Raw genomic sequence first — 18936 nt, forward strand, 5'->3', positions numbered from 1 at the left:
GGGAAGCACTACTACATGAATAAAATATTGCCCTCTTGCTAGATTGATGACTACAGCCATAGTCAATCAGTGCAAAACAGCTGTCAGCTCAACTTTAAAGCTGATCTACTCATAAAAGTACTCTTGCTGCAATCTCTGCCAGTCCCCGGTGAAATAAAACAGTCACTAACATTAAGGCTACTCAGGCCAAACCAAGGATGAAGTATTTACATTTTCCCTTTTAATTGCATATGTTTATGTCTCAGTAAGGCACTAAAGCAAACCTTAGTAAGCAGACAGTATGATTTAGTGCTACCCCGTAACATTTTGCTGAGGTTAGGACTTTGATAAAGTTATGTGGAAACACCAAGAGTATCCCTCCCTTTTTATTCCGAGAGAGGGATTGGGCTGAGGCAGAGCTCTAAATATTTAATCATCGGAGATATGGAAGCAGTGATGACTTCAAGAAATGGGTCATACATAACTTCTTTAAAATGTACCAAGGTATTTATTTTATTTAACCTTTATTTTATCAGGGAGACATACTGAGACCAAAGTCTATTTTATAGATGAGTCCTAAATTACAGAAAATACACATCAAAATACAACTACAAAATGCAAGCAGAAAGAAAAACACAGTCATAAAAAACAAACACGTTCATCAGTAATAAGGTCCTCAATCAGCTTTCTGAATCGCCCTAGAGGCACCAGAACATCACATTTAAGAACATTTTGAAGATTGTTCCACAAATAAGGTGCAAGAAAACTAAACGCTCATTTACGTAACTCAGTACAGACCAAAGGAGTTTCCAGAGTTAACTATACCTGAGACCAGGTGTGGTAACTCGTATGTCTAAAGTTTAATAATGATGTTATGTACAGTGAGACTTTTTGTAAAAGGGCTTTATAAATGAAAGCAATGTATCAACCTAAGTGACATCAAAGAGAGAATCCAGTGATGATTGTTCAAACTGGCGCCCGTAAATAAAGTGCAGTGCACTAGGATACACTGCATATAATGGTTTTAATGAAGTGGCAGCTGCGTTTATATAGATGATGTTGCCGTAGTCCAGGGCCGATAGGAACGTCAACTGAATAATCTGCATTCTATTATTTAGCGAGAGGCAGGACCTATTTCTATAGAAGAAGCCCATTTCTATTCTCAGCTTCTTAACTATCTAATGTATATGCTTTTTAAAAGAGATGTTCAGCTATACAAATGCCCAGATATTTGTAAGCAGGGACATGATCAATATGGACACCATCCAAAGTACATACAGGGCATTCGGAAAGTATTCAGACCCCTTCACTTTTTCCACATTTTGTTACTCAGTACTTTGTTGTGGAAGCACCTTTGGCAGCAATTACAGCCTCGAGTCTTCTTGGGTATGACACTTCAAGGTTGGCACACCTGTATTTGGGTAGATTCTCCCATTCTTCTCTGCAGATCCTCTCAAGCTCTGTCAGGTTGGATGGGGAGCATCGCTGCACAGCAATTTTCAGGTCTTTCCAGAAATGTTTGATCGGGTTTAAGTCCGGGCTCTGGCTGGGCCACTCAAGGACATTCAGAGAGGTGTCCTGAAGCCACTCCTGCGTTGTCTTGGCTGTGTGCCTAGGGTCATTGTCCTGTTGGAAGGTGAACTTTCGCCCCCAGTCTGCGATCCTGAGTGCTCTGGAGTAGGTTTTCATCAAGGATGTCTCATTGCTCTGTTAATCTTTCCCTCAACCCTGACTCGTCTCCCAGTCCGTTTCCACTGAAAAATATCCCCACAGCATGATGCTTCCACCAACTTGCTTCACCGTAGGGATGGTATTGGACAGGTGATGAGCTTTGCTGGGTTCTCCAGACGTGACACTTGGCATTCAGGCTAAAGACTTCAATCTTGGTTTCATCAGACCAGTGAATCTTGTTTCTCATGGACTGAGAGTCCTTCAGGTGCCTTTTGGCAAACATCAAGCGGGCTGTCATGTGCCTTTTACTGAGAAGTGGCTTCCGTCTGGCCACTCTACCATAAAAGCCTGATTGGTGGAGCGCTGCAGAGATGGTTGTCCTTCTGGAAGGTTATCCCATCTCCACAGAGGAACTCTGGAGCTCTTTAAAAGTGGCCATCAGGTACTTGGTCAACTCCCTGACCAAGGCCCTTCTCCCCCGATTGCTCAGTTCTAGGAAGAGTCTTGAAGGTTCCAAACTTCTTCCATTTAACAATGATGGAGGTCACTGTGTTCTTGGGACCTTCAATGCTGGAGAACATTTTTGGTGCCCTTCCCCAGATCTGTGCCTCGACACAATCCTGTCTCGGAGCTCTACGGACAATTCCTTCGACCTCATGGTTTTTGCTCTGACATGCATTGTCAACTGTGGGACCTTATATAGACAGGTGTGTGCCTTTCCAAATCATGTCGAATCAATTGAATTTACCACAGGTGGACTCCAATCAAGTTGCAGAAACATCTCAAGGATGGTCAATGGAAACAGGATGCACCTGAGCTCAATTTCGAGTCTCAAAGCAACGGGTCTGAATACTTAATTTTTTTATACATTACCAGTCAAACGTTTGGACACACCTACTCATTTCAGCGTCTTTCTTTCTTTTCACTATTTTCTACATTGTAGAATAATTTGTGGAATTTCTTTCCTTCTTAATGCGTTTGAGACATCCATTGTGTACAAAGTAGGGGTGGTATATAGAAGATACCCCTATTTGGTAAAGTCCATATTATGGCAAGAACAGCTCAAATAAGCAAAGAGAAACGACAGTCCATCATTACTTTTAGACATGAAGGTCAGTCAATACTTTGAACGTTTCTTCAAGGGCAGTCGCAAAAACCATCAAGCGCTGTGATGAAACTGGCTCTCATGAGGACCGCCACAGGAAAGGAAGACCCAGAGTTACCTCTGCTGCAGAGGATTAGTTCATTAGAGCTAACTGCACCTCAGATTGCAGCCCAAATAAATGCTTCACAGAGTTCAAGTAACAGACACATCTCAACATCAACTGTTCAGAGGAGACTGCGTGAATCAGGCCTTCATGGTCCATTTCTGCAAAGAAACCACTACCAAAGGACACCAATAAGAAGAAGAGACTTGCTTGGGCCAAGAAACATGAGCTATGGACATTAGACCGGTGGAAATCTGTTCTTTGGTGTGATGAGTCCAAATTTTTGATTTTTGGTTCCAACCGCTGTGTCTTTGTGAGACGCAGAGTAGGTGAACGGATGATCTCTGCATGTGTGGTTCCCACCATGAAACATGGAAGAGGAGGTGTGATGGTGCTTTGCTGGTGACACTGTCAGTGATTTATTTAGAATTCAAGTCATACTTAACCAGCATGGCTACCACAGCATTCTGCAGTGATACGCCATCCCATCTGGTTTGCCCTTAGTGGGTCTATCATTTGGGTAATTTTTCAACACATCTCCAAGCTGTGTAAGGGCTATTTGACCAAGAAGGAGAGTGATGGAGTGCTGCATCAGATGACCTGGCCTCCACAATCACCCGACCTCAACCCAATTGAGATGGTTTGGGATGAGTTTGGACCGCAGAGTGAAGGAAGAACAGCCAACAAGTGCTCAGCATATGTGGGAACTCCTTCAAGACTGTTGGAAAAGCAGTCCAGGTGAAACTGGTTGAGAACATGCCAAGAGTGTTCTAAGCTGTCATCAAGGCAGAGGGTGACTACTTTTAAGAATCTCAAATATAAAATATGTTTTGATTTGTTTAACACTTTTTTGGGTTACAACATGATTCCATATGTGTTAGTTCATAGTTTTGATGTCTTCACTATTATTCTACAATGTAGAAAATACAAAAAAATAAAGAAAAACCCTTGATTAGGTGTGTCCAAACTTTTGACTGGTACTGTATATAAATTAGCAAATATTTCTAAAAACATGTTTTTTCATTATGGGGTATTGTATTTTTGTATCTTGATGAGGATTTTTTTTTTTAAATCAATTTTAGAATAAGGCTGTAAAGTAACAAAATGTGGAAAAACTGAAAGGGTCTGAATATTTTTCAAATGTACTGTATACTTAAATCATCAGTTATTTTTATGCGTTCTAGAGAACAACATATACTTAGTTTTACCTTACCTTCAATACTAATTTCAGGTCAATAACATTTTTCTGTTATACAATGAAAGCACAGTTCAGATAGAGCCTGGTCAACCGTGGGGGCAATAGCATACACAACAGTATCATTGACATATATTGTTAATGTAAACAGTAAAAAGTACAGGACCCAGAATCGACTCCTGCGGGACACCTTTTGTAATATCCAGGAAACCTGATTTAACACCATCTGTTTTTATCTGAGTTTTATCTGTCAAGTAGATTTTAAACCAGTTACATGCAGCCTGGTCGAGACCAATTGAGGAAAGCCTGAGTGATCAACAGTATCGAAAGCCTTTGACAGGTCAATGAAGAGGGCAGCACAATGTTGCCTTTTATCCATACAGTTAACCACATCATTTATAACTATGGATGCAGCAAAGATAGTGCTATGACCTGGTCTAAAACCCGACTGATGTACATTTATGTAGAATACATTTCAAAGATAAGAAAGATCTTAGCTGAGAATTAATCAAGGATTCTAATAATTTAGCTAGGCAAGAAAGTTTAGAAATAGGGCGATAATTACTTAGGTCACAAGGGCCGCCACCTTTGTGAAGGGGGAGTACATGGGCCGCGTTCCAAACCTTAGGGATAGTACCAGATATAATCATCAGGTTAAAAATATGGGTTAATGATTCAGCATTCAGGGAGGCAGAGAGCTGCAGCAAAAATGGATCATGCACATAAGCCCCAGTGGATTTTTATACCTCAGTCTTAAGCAAGGCATCTAGCACATCACAGATAGCAAATTGTTGAAATGAAAACAAAGATTCACTAGAAGTTGACGTGTTAACCGTCAAGTCAGCTAGAGGCTTGCAGAGAGAAGAGCAGTCGATTGACTGCCCAGCATCAATTAAACCACTGTTTCTCTGAAATAAAAAGCCTGCCGAGATAAAACTCTGATTAAAAGCATCACTTATCCCATTCTTCTCAGGTATGATACCAGAGTCAGAAAGAACTGCAGGGAAGAAGAGGAATTTGTACACCTCAATGCAAATACTATTTTCTAAAATTTAGAAGGATCACCAGCAGAGTCCGAGATGTAGCTTGATTTAGCTTTCTTAATCGAGATAGTATATCGGTATAGGGCAGCTGCTAGCCTAGTGGTTAGAGCGTTGGGCCAGTAACCAAAAGGTCACTGATTCAAATACCTGCTGATGTGCCTTGAGCAAGGCACTTAACCTTCATTTGCTCCAGGGGTGCCATACAACTATGGCTGACCCTGTAAAACAACACGTTTCACTGCACCTATCCGGTGAATGTGACAATAAAACATTTTATTTTACTAGACCATGACTAAGCAGAAACAAAGTCTAGATGCTGACTACACAACATGTAGTATGTCTGTAATAGATTTGATAAAGGACACTGTTTTGGAACTGCATTGGATTCCCATAATTTGATGGATGCGTTGTTTACAATGCTTTCCACCGAAACGTTGTTGCAGTTTTATTTCACAGCATTTCTGACAGGTAAATAGAGCGTCAAGTTCCATTCCGAACTCTGGCCTCGGTGACCGAAGTTCACGCTTGGCAAACACACACACACTCAGCAAACACTGAATCGCTTAAAAAAAGCCACTGGGAAATGATTTTCCTCTTCTCCCCTTCTCCCTGTGATTGAAATAAAGTGTCAACCGCAGTTAGAGAGAAAGGGGAGGAGGAGTGAGGATGACTTGTAAACTTGGACAGTGTTGCTAAAACAAAGTGGCCTTGAATAATTCAGGGGAACAGAGATGTGCTACAGTAAGACAAGAAAGACAGAGGAAAGAGAGAGGGAAGTGTATACTGTACTTTAGGTTAGCCTCTCTCTGTCATATTGAATAAGCTGTGACACTCATTCACAGACAACAGTACTCTAACATGACATGAACATACAGTACTTGATAGTAACAGGTAAATACATAGAGTAGAGGTACAGGATACAAGATGGAGATAACTGAAAGGAAAGTTTACCCATTTTGAGTGTTATATTGTTTTTGTGCATCTCTGAGTGATGTTCTATCGATTCATGAGTATCTGAGTTATTGGCGTTTAAGCGGGCAGAAATTCGGACGGTATGACGTAGCACCGTGATAAAGTCGCTCTCACTACACTGGAAGTTAATAGGAATAGACTTTTAGATTTTGAAAATGTCTCTCATACATGTCAGATTTCAATACTAGCCGATATCAAAACTCTGGAGGATGTCTTCTCTCAAATGAGCCATTGATCATATGTTTGTGATAGTCCTACCTCGAAAAATGTCTAGCACATTTTTTCAATTGTCTGCCTCTTTGTCCAAGGTGCATTACTTGGTGCTGTTGCCAGAGATATTATAGAAAGGAGATAGAAATCCAATGAACAAAGAAACTTATAATGCCTCACCCAGCAGACTGTCGACCAATTGCGTTCACATTGTCATGTTGCGTCACGCGGTTGCTAAGCTAATCGTCTCAAAGTCAGTGCACATGTTGAGAAACATGCCTATTTTTTCTCCAAACTACATAATGTCACCATTCCAAAGTTATACGATACTACAGATAGTAAGTGAATTATCTCACGTCTTGGAAAACATTTGTAATGTTTTACTTCTTGTTGACGGAATTCGTGCTAATGTTTGGTTTTTGAGCAGTTAGCGCCCAATAGACTCCCATTCACTCCTTGAAGGAGAGCGCTGCTTGTCCCTAAATTGCCCAGAATTCACCGCGCTGTCCATTGATGTAGCATGGGCAACGTTTCCCATCTCCTCAAAAGTATATCTCCGGTTGCGAACGTTAGACTCCACTCTGTGCGGCACATCGACCTGCAGGTTGAACATGGTGATATTATAGACTCCTAAATTAATAGTACAGTTTGTTTGGGCCATTCTACAGCTAACTAGCTACGTTACATGCTGATATTGTCTTTGGTATTACTGTGTGTAGCTAAGTTTGCTAGCTAGCTAGGCTACCAGCCCATAGAGACAGCATTGCATTGTGGATTTTGTTGACTTGAGCTGCAACAGATTTCCACAACGATTTTCCATGTTGCTAACCATCATAATTTAAAGCCAAAATGAAACATTTGTTTTTACAAAAAATATTGTTCTCACATATTTGTGTTAATTAAAGGAATGAGTGGTTTTGGGTCCAATGCAGACATTTTTTTAAATCTCAATTTCAAATCATTTCTCGGTAACAATTAAGTACCTTACAGTAATTGTTTTCAATTAAAATGGTCAAAAAGAAACAAAACAGCTAATTATCAAAGAGGAATTTCTCAAGCAAGAATTTTGCTAGTACTGTCTGGGAGAGAGTGGGGTGGGGAAAACTGAAAACTAGCTGTTATTGACATAGAGGTTAAGAACTCTCTTTATTATTGGTCTATTAACTAATTCATCTACTGGTGATGTCACCAGGCAGGCAAAAACTCCATCCCACCAAAACAACTGAAATTTCGGGCGATGCTTTCAAACAGCTCTTACACCAAAAGTGCATTATCATAATTCTCAAAATTTCACAGTATTATTCCAACCTCATAGTATGGAAATATATTTAAAATTGAGGAAAATCACGTTGACTGCAATGGGCCTTTAAGCCACTAGGATCCAATAGATGATGTTCATGTTGGGTCATGCTGACTATAAAACATGTGAAAGTGCTTACTAACAGCTTACTGACTACTTACTAACAGGGCAGCTTTCATAAAGTAAGATACAGAAAGCCTTTTTGGTGTAACAGAATCTCCTTGCATAATGATAAAGCTCTGGGGTGACTTAGATCTTGATATTGTCGTCGTCACTACAGGTCGGACGTTTCTTCGGGGAAGTGGACGGGTCTGTGATGACAGCGTTGATCAAGTCAGGCATGTTCAAGCAGTAAGAGAAGCTACATTATGTTGTACATATTATACCATTGATTGAACCTATTGCGCAATGTTATCTAACCCCTAACTACCTAATGTTTGTGTGTTTGTGCAACAGGGTGTCGCTGTATGACTACCAGGGTATGTGTAGATCAGGACACAGTCATTCCAGTAGTGCTCGGCCTCTGCTCAGTGTAAGTCATGCCATATGAGCATGTTTATCAATTGCTCAACCATGAAGAAGGCACTACAAGTCGAAACATTGGATGCGTTTACCCATTTAATTGTTAGGAGCATATATACAGTATGTGACTTCATTTACTGATCTTGAATCAATTGCTCACTGACAATAATAAATATCGTTATCAAGGTTAACAAAAATTCAGCAAATCATGAACATTAATTCTAAATGGTCTACAAATGGCTTATGATGCAAGTCATTATAAAATCTCATCTGCTGATTGAATAATATGGTAACTTAGCAGATGCTCTCTTCTTGCGCTCTTTCACCTGACTTACCTGTAGTTTTCTTCTCTCTCTGTCTCTCTCTCTGTTTCTCTCTGTCTCTCTCTGTCTCTCTCTCTCTCACCGTATCTCCATCTATCCTTCCTATAGCCTTTCTACGGCCTTGCGGCAGTGATCAAATGGTTCTTTTCTCACATGTTGATGTAAGTATGAGATGCACTTTTTGGGCTGATTTTGGGAGAAATTCATTGGTTTTTTTAAATTTTCTCTCCAACAACTCTACTTCTGTACAGGTTCTTAATGGAGTTCAACTTCTGTGGGTTGTGGCACTCGGATTACATCGTAGACGGTAAGTTATGCTCTTAATACTTTATGTGACAAAAGCCATCGCAAAGAGGATGTTTGCATGCATACCTGTGACGGGAGAGTCACTTTCAAATGAATACATGTTTGTGCTTTCATATACTCTTGATGAATCATCCTGCAGTTTTCATACCATGTCTGAATGTCTTTGTCTCATTCACATGTCATTGTCTCTCATCCAAATGCTGTCTCCCATCCCATTTTCTCACCCATGGTCATCATTTGACTGTATGCCGCTCCCATTGCCATGTTCATCTGTCTGTGGTCCATCGTGAATGGTGCACCATCCATCTCCTCTCCACTGTGATTCCCAACACACAGCCAAGGCTGGCTACCATACATGTGAGTAGACGGGTGCCTGTAGATGTGGGCGGGTGTACGCACTGTATGTGTGTGAGTGTGTATGCACTTCTTTGAATCAAACAAAAATTACATTCACGCTGACTTTATCCTCGTTAGCCCATAAAGCCAAGAAGGTTGACGCGCTGCAGCCGTGCGACACAGAGTATCCTGGCTTCGTGTACGATTCCTCCATCAGAGAGACCAACAGCCTCATCAAATGTGGCCGTTGTCAGAAGTAAGAACCTCCATCTCAGACAACCAAGTCCACTGTGGGGGCGCCCTCTTATGGCCATGACACCTACCTGCAATTATCTGAACTGAGCCTTTTGTATTCCCAAATGCAACTGAATCGTGTTCAACTGACCTTGTGTTCCAGAATGTAACGTTAACGGAATGTGTTGTGTTCCAGAATGTTTGTGGTGCAGGCGGTTCCTGAAAGTAACCTGGTGTTGATGGTGGTCCAGGCGGACTGTGACTGCTCCCGCCAGTACTCCTCCATCACACTGGAGCCCAAGGAGGTCAAATACAATGCATCAGTCAAGTGTAACAGGATGAAATCTCAGAAAGTCCGCCGGCGCCCAAACTCCTGTCACGCCTATCATCCTAAGGTCAGCCCTCTAATTGTGTAATATTGAGTTGATTACTGTCGTTGACTACAGGGTTAGCATAGCAGGCATGTTGAAATTAAAATAGGGAAGTGTTTGTTACATTTAAATGGTATGCGATTCACAGAGATGCATAGTCAAAGTAGATGAATGTGTCAATCAATATAAAACAGTATACTCAAAGGTTCTTGAGTTTTTTTTTGTCAGGGGTAAGGGTGATATGTGTAAAAAAAAAAAAAAAAAAATGTGCCTATCAGGAGAGGTTCTTTACTGCTGTGATAGTTGTGAAGATTTTACAGTACACTACAGGCAACTGGTTGCACTGAAAGTATGGTAAACAACAACAACTTACTGAAGGGTTGTACCAGTTTAAGTGGTTGATGGTTATGTTGTCAAAGTTTGAGCACCTCCATTAATAGGGTCAGTTATGCGATCTATGTAAGAGAATGTGACAATAAAGAGTTGCACTGTTAAAAAGTTACTGTGCATTTCACAGTAACTTAATAGCAGTTAGTTGCCTGGAAGTTGCTGTGCATTTTGCAGTCCCTAACTGGCATCCAGCTGTAAGTAAGTTAATGTAAAATTCACTGTAACTTTACAAGATATAGCTTAACATTAGTTGACAACTACTAAGATTATTAGTGATGAGCACACTTGGGACTCAGCCCTGGTTGACAGAAAACGGACCTTGCTGCCACACCATCAGGTCAGTGAGCATGATAGAGATCAGCCATAGTAAGTAACTGTGAATTTGACAATAACTACGTGCAGCAAGTTGACAGTATATTATTGAACAATAAACATGAACTTCCTGTTGACAAACTGCCATTAACTTACTGCAAAATGCACAGTAACCTCTTAACAGTGCAACTCTTGATTGTCAAAAGCTCTTACAAAGTCTGTAGAACTGGGAGTGGACAAATTAGGTGCTCAACCTTCATCAACACCAGATAAAATCACTTAAAGGGGCAGTACAGTCAAAAACATAATTAACCTGTGGTTTATATGTATTTCCACACTATGAGGTTGAAATTATTATTATGATAATGCACTTTTAGTGTAAGAGCTGTTTGAAAAGACTGCCTGAAATTTCAGCTTGTTTGGCTGGGTGGGTTTTTTGTTAATAGGGTTAAGTTAATAGACCAATAGCAAAGAGAGTTTGCCCTCCACTCTGTCAAAAATAGCTAGTTTTCAGGTTACACATCCCTCCCATTAGGCTCCTCCAAGTAGGCCCCTCTTCCAGACCACTCCCAGAAAGTCCAAGCAAAATTCTTGCTTGAGAAATTGCACTTCGCTAGGAAAGCAATTTTTGTTCCTTTTTGACCATTTGAATTAAAAACACAGTAAGGTACTTAATTGTTACCCATAAATCATTTGAAATTGCGATAAAAACAGCAGCATTGCACCTTTAAACTGGTCCACTAACGGCTGGTACAAATACAACATATTTCAGACTATGCCCCCAAATATGCTAACGAGCCCCTACCAGCACATGGCCCCCACCTACATTACAAAGTGATTGTACCTTACATTGAATATAAATGATGTTTTCTACTAGATTTTGCAAGTACCTAATAGTGTGTGCCATAAGCTCATCTGAATTATCCTATAAGTATAACTACAGAACCTGTCATTGGTTCTACCTGGAACCAGAGGGTTCCTCATGATACGTTTCTATATGGAACTCAAAAGGGTTCCCCTACAGGGACAAATCAAAGGGTTATACATGGCACTCAAAAGGATTCCCCCATAGGGGCAGATGACAGAACCATGGAACCAGAGGGTTCTTCATGAGAGGGTTCTACGTAGAACCCAAATTGGTTCCCTTACAGCAGGGGTGTCAAACTCATTCCACGGAGGGCCTAGTGTCTGCAGGTTTTTGGTTTTTCCTTTCAATAAAGCCCTAGACAACCAGGTGTGGGGAGTTCCTAACTAATTAGTGATGTTAATTCATCAATCAAGTACAAGGGAGGAGCGAAAACCCGCAGACACTCGGCCCCCCGTGGAATGAGTTTGACACCTGTGCCTTACAGGGACAAAACAAAGAACCCACCTAAAAATCAAAGGGTTCTACATGGGGCCAACAAAATGTTTCCCCCATAGGGAGAAATGACAGAGGCCTAGATTCAATCAGATCAAGCGTTAACCGGCGATAGCAGACAACTGCATAGTGGATGTTTTGGAGGTGTCAGAGGTACAACTGTGTTGGAGCTTCAAATCTGTGAGCAGCTACTCTTGCGATCATTGTCACAAACCCCACCCGCCCCCCACTCATGTTAGAAGTTCAGAACGAGAAAGTGTAGGCTATATAGAAATAATTACGCTCAAATTGAAAAATCATTCAACTAAGTAATGAGGAATATGTATATATAATGTGGACACCCCTTCAAATTAGTCGATTTGGCTATTTCAGCTACACCCGTGTAGAATGGCCTTACTGAAGAGCTCAGTGACTTTCAACGTTGCACCGTCATAGGATGCCACCTTTCCAACAAGTCAGTTTGTCAAATTTCTGCCCTGCTGGAGCTGCCCCGGACAACTGTAAGTGCTGTTATTGTGAAGTGGAAGCGTCTAGGAGCAACAACGACTCAGCAGCGAAGTGGTAGGCCACACAAGCTCACAGAACGGGACGGCCGAGTGCTGAAGAGTGTAGAAATTGTCTGTCCTCGGTTACAACATTCACTTCTGAGTTCCAAACTGCCTCTGGAAACAACGTCTGCACAAGAACTGTTCGTCGGGAGTTTCATGAAATGGGTTTCCATGGCCGAGCAGCCACACACAAGCTTAAGATCCCCATGGGCCATGGCATTGACAGGAGTGCTGTAAAGCTCACCGCCATTGGACTCTGAGGCAGTAGAAACACATTCTCTGGAGTGATGAATCACGCTTCACCATCTGGCAGTCTGACAGATGAATCTGGGTTTGGCGGATGCCAGGAGAACGCTACCTGCCCGAATGCATAGTGCCAACTGTAAAGTTTGGTGGAGGAGGAATAATGGTTCGGGCTAGGCCCCTTAGTTCTAGTGAAGGGAAATCTTAACCTACAGCATACTAGACGATTCTGTGCTTTCAACTTTGTGGCAGTTTGGGGAAGGCCCTTTCCTGTTTCAGCATTACAATGCCGCCATGCACAAAGCGAGGTCCATACACAAATGGCTTGTTGAGATCGGTGTGGAAGAACTTGACTGGCCTGCACAGAGCCCTGACCTCAACCCCATTGAAGTCAAGTCTCCGCATCAACGTTCCAAAATCTAGTGGAAAGCCTTCACAGAAGAGTGGAGGCTATTATAGCAGAAAAGGGGGGACCAACTCCATATTAATGCCCATGATTTTGGAATGAGATGTTCGACGAACAGATGTCCACATACTTTTTATCATGTAGTGTACCTTAATCCATCTCTAAAAATACAGTTACTTTCTGTATATTTGCCGTATTTTCACTGCAACCAGTAGCCAGGACTCTTTACAGTGTAATGAAGAACCCTCTGGTTCTAACATTGTAATGAAGAACCATACACATGGCTATTCAAAGGGTTACTCAAATAGCCAATATAAAAATGGTCTGCACAGCCCAACAAAAGGCTTCCCCTACACAGACAAAACATACTAACTAGCAAGTATTTTTTTAAATTGTATTTTAGCAATTCATTTTGAAATGTTCCTATCTTCTTGCTGATTGTAGGAAAATGCCAAGGACTGTGGAGGAGCTTCAGAGATCAGCCTATCGGTGGCCGTCTTCTTGACTTCTCTGGCCACTTCATTGGCCCTCTGAAGATGGACATAACAAGGCTCCACCTCTCTTATGGCCGTTCACATTTCCTTTTTGTATATTTTCTGAAAGACCTTTAACTACATAAAGGACCTACCAACACAGTAGTTAAAGTCAATTCCGGAGCAAGGGCTATTTTCTAGTAAGACTCCTTTTCCCACAATGAGAGAGAAAGAGACTCAACAGTCCAAACAAATGCCACATTTCTATGCTTGGGACTCTTTTGCATGAGCCATGGGATATGAACTTGTGGACATGCGAGGCAATGAGAGACTGTTATTTTCATGGAGACACTAATATAGTAGGACCTACCCTGCCCTCTGCTGGACAATCCATCTGAGTGCAGACTGAAAGACAACCACCCTGACAAACTCACTCAACTGGAGAACTGTTGCCACGTGCAAATCAACAGGAACATAGAATGTTTGCTTATTTCTGATTTTTATACACAGTAACATTAAGCTGTATTGTATTAAAACAATTTTTTATGTTGAAATGAACTACTGTACCAAAACTGTGTGCTATGAAATAGGAATATTCATATTTTTGTGGTATACTTGATGAACATTTGCAATAAATAATAAATAATGTATGTCATTACATTGGTGTTTAGACCGGGAACATGCTGGTGACCATTCCCTTACCATCAGAACTAAGTCAGAGGCTAGTCTAGTAGACACTACATATAAAAAGTATGTGGACACCCTTTCAAATTAGTAGCTGCCGCTCTTTCAACCACAACCATTGCTGACAGGTGTATAAAATTGGGCACACAGCCACGCAATCTCCATAGACAAACATTGACAGTAGAATGGCCCGTACTGAAGAGCTCCGTCACTTTCAACGTGGCACCGTCATAGGATGCCACCTTCCAAACAAGTCAGTTCGTCAAATTTCAGCCCTGCTAGAGCTTCCCTGGTCAACTGTAAGTGCTGTTATTGTGAAGTGGAAACGTCTAGGAGCAACGAAAACTCAGCCGCAAAGTGGTAGGCCACACAAGCTCACAGAATGGGACCACCGAGTGCTGAAGTGCGTAGCACGTAAAATGTACCTGTCCTTGTCGGTTGCAGCACTCACTACCTAGTTCTAAACTGCCTCTGGAAGCAACTTCAGCACAAGAACTGAGCTTCATGAAAATGGGTGTCCATGGCCGAGCAGCCACACACAAGCCTAAGATCAACATACGCAATGCTAAGCGTTGGCTGGAGTGGTGTAAAGCTCACTGCCATTGGACTCTGGAGCAGTGGAAACGCGCTCTCTGGAGTGATGAATCATGCTTCTCCATCTGGTCGACAAATCTGGGTTTTGCGGATGCCAGGAGAACGCTACCTTCCCGAATGCATAATGCCAACTGTAAAGTTTGGTAGAGGAGGAATTATGGTCTTTGGCTGTTTTTCATGGTTCAGGCCCCTTAGTTCCAGTGAAGGGAAATCTTAACGCTACAGCATACAATGACATTCTAGACGATTCTGTGCTTCCAACTTTGTTACAACAGTTTGGGGAATGCCCTTTCCTGTTTCAACATGACAATGCCCCCGTGCACAAAGCGAGGTCCATACAAAAATGGTTTGTCGAGGTCAGTGTGTAAGAACTTGGCTGGCCTGCACAGAGCCCTGACCTCAACCCCATCAAACACCTATGGGATGAATTAGAACGGCGACTGCGAACCAGGCCTAATCGCCCAACATCAGTGCCCAATCTCAATAACGTTCTTGCGGCTGAATGGAAGCAAGTCCCCGCAGCAATGTTCCAACATCTAGTGGAAAGCCTTCCCAGAAGAGGGGAAGCATGGACATCAAAGAGGGCACCAACTCCATATTAATTCCCATGATTTTGGAAAGAGATGTTCGACGAGCAGGTGTCCACATACTTTTGGTCATGTAGTGTAGTTCATGATACTGGTATGCTTGAAGCTTTACGAAAGTGGGAAACTGTTTAACAACAATGACCTATTGTCAAATGTAAATCAGAAATGTGTCTTTTTGCTGTCTTATTTTATTCCCAACCGCTCCAGACAACGCACACACACACACACACACACAAATGTTGGGAGCAGCAGAGGGTTAGCCACAGAGCAGCGTTAAGGGTTAAGTGCCTTGCTCAATGGCACAATGGCAGTAGGTGGGACCTGAAATTCTTATGCTAGTGGTTATTGGCTCACTTCTGCCAAATTCTTCCCCTGTGAAATCATTACAAGCAGTGACGGATTTAGGTATAGGCGACATGGACAGCCGCCCAGGGCGGCACGGGGCACCCGCACAAACAATTTCGGAATGGTGACATTTGCGCAATTGGTTTTCTATCGCTCATTTGCACGTCACGTCAATGATATCATGTCACCGTGTGGGACTGTGGGTCAATTAACCTTGTCGGAGTGGGCGCCCTGATTCTAGTTTGTGAGCTAAGCAGGCTACTGCCTGGGAAGGTCTCCCACTCAGAAGTACGAGATGGGGAGGGGGCGGGGGTAGATTGACCTCAGGTCTCCCCACTGGAACCCCGAGGTAGGGAGAGCGGGGGAATCTATCAAATAGTGCACCTCTAACTTTGTACAGTATTAATGCAATTAGTAAAATCAGTGACACTACGAAATGCTACCAAATAAACCACAATTCATTCATAATACCGTGAATATATAGTTTCTGGACATATTGTTGCATTTATTTCTGGTTTGTGTGACATCTTTAAGAATAAAACAAAACCAGTCTGCACACCACCAAAGTTAATTGGTTTAGTCTTGACTCTTGGTTGACAGTGTTGGGGGATGGGTAATGTATTGACACTAGAGTGCCAAATCAACACAAATGCTACATTGTAGCTGGTCCCCTGGCACACGTTAACCCTATGCTAACTTCACCAGCTGACAGTGATTATCTTCTGTAACAAATTCTGCATCAGCCTATCAAAGATCTTAGACTTTATAGCCACCAGCCAATGGAATTTCTTAAAATTAGATATTTTTAACCTCCAATTTCAAGGTTTACTTTTGTTCCACTAGGTCTGTAAAGTGTCGTGTCCCTACAATATTGTATGATGCATCCTTGACTAGCCTACTAGATACTAAATTCAAAAGGCACATGTTGACATATGACAAAATTTGCCTATCCATTTCACACACATTAATGTGATTTGACAGCAATAAAGACGTATGTAAGTTTATATTCGTACAGTAAAATAAAAGATGAAGAAGCTTGTGGCCATGTCAAATAGCTCTATTTTACCCCTTTCTGCTATTACTAATTGGTGGCATGATCCACTAAGGCCCAGAGACAGTGAGATACAACCACTGTGAGTTCGAATTCTCCTTGGGGCAAGGTTTTATTTGAGGTCATCAAGTCAAATAACACATATGTGATAAAGTAGATTATAAAACCTATGCAATATGATTATTAGGCCATAACAGTGTTTGCTGAAGAAAGGCGTAGCTTCTTCGTTCTTAATCTTAATTTTGCTGTTGGCTGCACTTCACTTCTCAACACACTAGCACAATAAATGTAATGCTACATTTTAAAGGGGGGGGGGGGGGGGGGGGGATCATGTGGGATTCGAACATGAAGATCTAGACGCTCTACACTGTGAGCTACAGTTGAAGTCGGAAGTTTACATACACCTCAGCCAAATAAATGTAAACTCATTTTTCGCAATTCCTGACATTTAATCCTAGCAAAAATTCCCTGTTTTAGGTCAGGTAGGATCACACTTCATTTTAAGAATGTGAAATGTCAGGATAATAGTAGAGAGAATGATTTATTTCAGCTTTTATTTCTTTCATCACATTCCCAGTGGGTCAGAAGTCTACATACACTCAATTAGTATTTGGTAATATTGCCTTTAAATTGCTTACCTTGGGTCAAACGTTTCGGTTAGCCTTCCACAAGCTTCCCACAATAAGTTGGGTGAATTTTGGCCCATTTCTCCTGACAGAGCTGGTGTAACTGAGTTAGCTTTGTAGGCCTCCTTGCTCGCACACGCCTTTTCAGTTCAGCACACAAATTTTCTATGGGATTGAGGTCAGGGCTTTGTGATGGCCACTCCATTACCTTGACTTTGTTGTCCTTAAGCCATTTTGCCACAACTTTGGGGTCATTGTCCATTTGGAAGACCCATTTGCGACCAAGCTTTAACTTCCTGACTGATGTCTTGAGATGTTGCTTCAATATATCCAGATAATTTTCCTCCCTCATGATGCCATCTATTTTGTGAAGTGCACCAGCCACTCCTGCAGCAAAGCACCCCTAACAACATGATGCTGCCACCCCCGTGCGTCACGGTTGGGATGGTGTTCTTCGGCTTGCAAGCCTCCCCCTTTTTCCTCCAAAATTAACAATGGTCATTATGGCCAAACAGTTCTATTTTTGTTTCATCAGACCAGAGGAAATTTCTCCAAAAGTACAATCTTTGTGGCTTTTTTATGGCGGTTTGGAGCAGTGGCTTCTTCCTTGCTGAGCGGCCTTTCAGGTTACGATATAGGACTCATTGTACTGTGGATAAAGATACTTTTGTACCTGTTTCCTCCAGCATCTTCACAAGGTCCTTTGCTGTTGTTCTGGGATTGATTTGCACTTTTCGCACCAAAATACATTAATCTCTAGGAGACATCTCTAGGTGAAATAATCTGTCTGTAAACAATTGTTGGAAAAATTACTTGTGTCATGCACAAAGTAAATGTCCTAACCGACTTGCCAAAACTATAGTTTGTTAAGAAATTTGTGGAGTGGTTGAAAAACGAGTTTTAATGACTCCAACCTAAGTGTATGTAATCTGTCGACTTCAATTGTATATGATCAGTCAGTCAAGTGCATGTGATCTAGTTGCTTTGATTATCAGAGCCGTTGGACTTCTGTTACGTTCACGTTCATGAACAAATGTTGGATCACGTCCAACTACGTTGGCGATTTTAATGGGCTGTTATGCAATTTGAGACAGAGGTCCAGTTTAAACCTGCACTATGTTTGCAAGTATGGACCTATGACGTATTTCAATACTTGAATCACATTTTCAAATGATGTACATACAGTGCCTTCGGAAAGTATTTAGACCCCTTGACATTTTCCACAATTTGTTACATTACAGCATTATTCTAAAATTGATTAAAACTTTTTCCTCATAATTCTACGCACAATACCCATAATGCATAACATTTCTTCAACAGAAATACCTTATTTACAAGTATTCAGACCCTTCGCTATGAAAGTCGAAATTGAGCACAGGTGCATCCTGTTTCCATGATCATGCTTGAGATGTTTCTACAACTTGATTGGTCCACCTTTGGTAAATTCAATTGATTGGACATGATTTAGAAAGGCACACACCTGTCTATATAAGGTCCCAACGTTGGCAGTGCATGGCAGAGCAAAAACCAAGCCATGAGGTCCAAGGAATTGTCCGTAGAGCTCCTAGACAGGATTGTGTCAAGGCACAGATCTGGGGAAAGGAACCAAAACATGTCTGCAGCATTGAAGGTCCTTATGAACACAGT

General features: G+C 41.7%; 1 protein-coding gene across 1 annotated transcript in view; it reads left to right on the forward strand.

Annotated features, from left to right (window-relative positions):
- Nucleotides 1-13994, forward strand: part of LOC120066590 (voltage-dependent calcium channel subunit alpha-2/delta-4-like) — a 79140-nt gene extending 65146 nt beyond the window's left edge. The window contains exons 27-34 of the mRNA XM_039018014.1: nucleotides 7859-7929; nucleotides 8035-8110; nucleotides 8532-8584; nucleotides 8675-8730; nucleotides 9066-9086; nucleotides 9204-9321; nucleotides 9496-9694; nucleotides 13374-13994. Coding sequence (XP_038873942.1) covers nucleotides 7859-7929; nucleotides 8035-8110; nucleotides 8532-8584; nucleotides 8675-8730; nucleotides 9066-9086; nucleotides 9204-9321; nucleotides 9496-9694; nucleotides 13374-13463 — 684 coding nt within the window. The 3' untranslated portion in view covers nucleotides 13464-13994. The remainder of the gene's footprint in view (nucleotides 1-7858; nucleotides 7930-8034; nucleotides 8111-8531; nucleotides 8585-8674; nucleotides 8731-9065; nucleotides 9087-9203; nucleotides 9322-9495; nucleotides 9695-13373) is intronic.
- Nucleotides 13995-18936: the final 4942 nt, after the last annotated feature.

Source organism: Salvelinus namaycush, chromosome 21, assembly GCF_016432855.1.
Source record: "Salvelinus namaycush isolate Seneca chromosome 21, SaNama_1.0, whole genome shotgun sequence".
Classification (NCBI taxonomy): domain Eukaryota; kingdom Metazoa; phylum Chordata; class Actinopteri; order Salmoniformes; family Salmonidae; genus Salvelinus; species Salvelinus namaycush.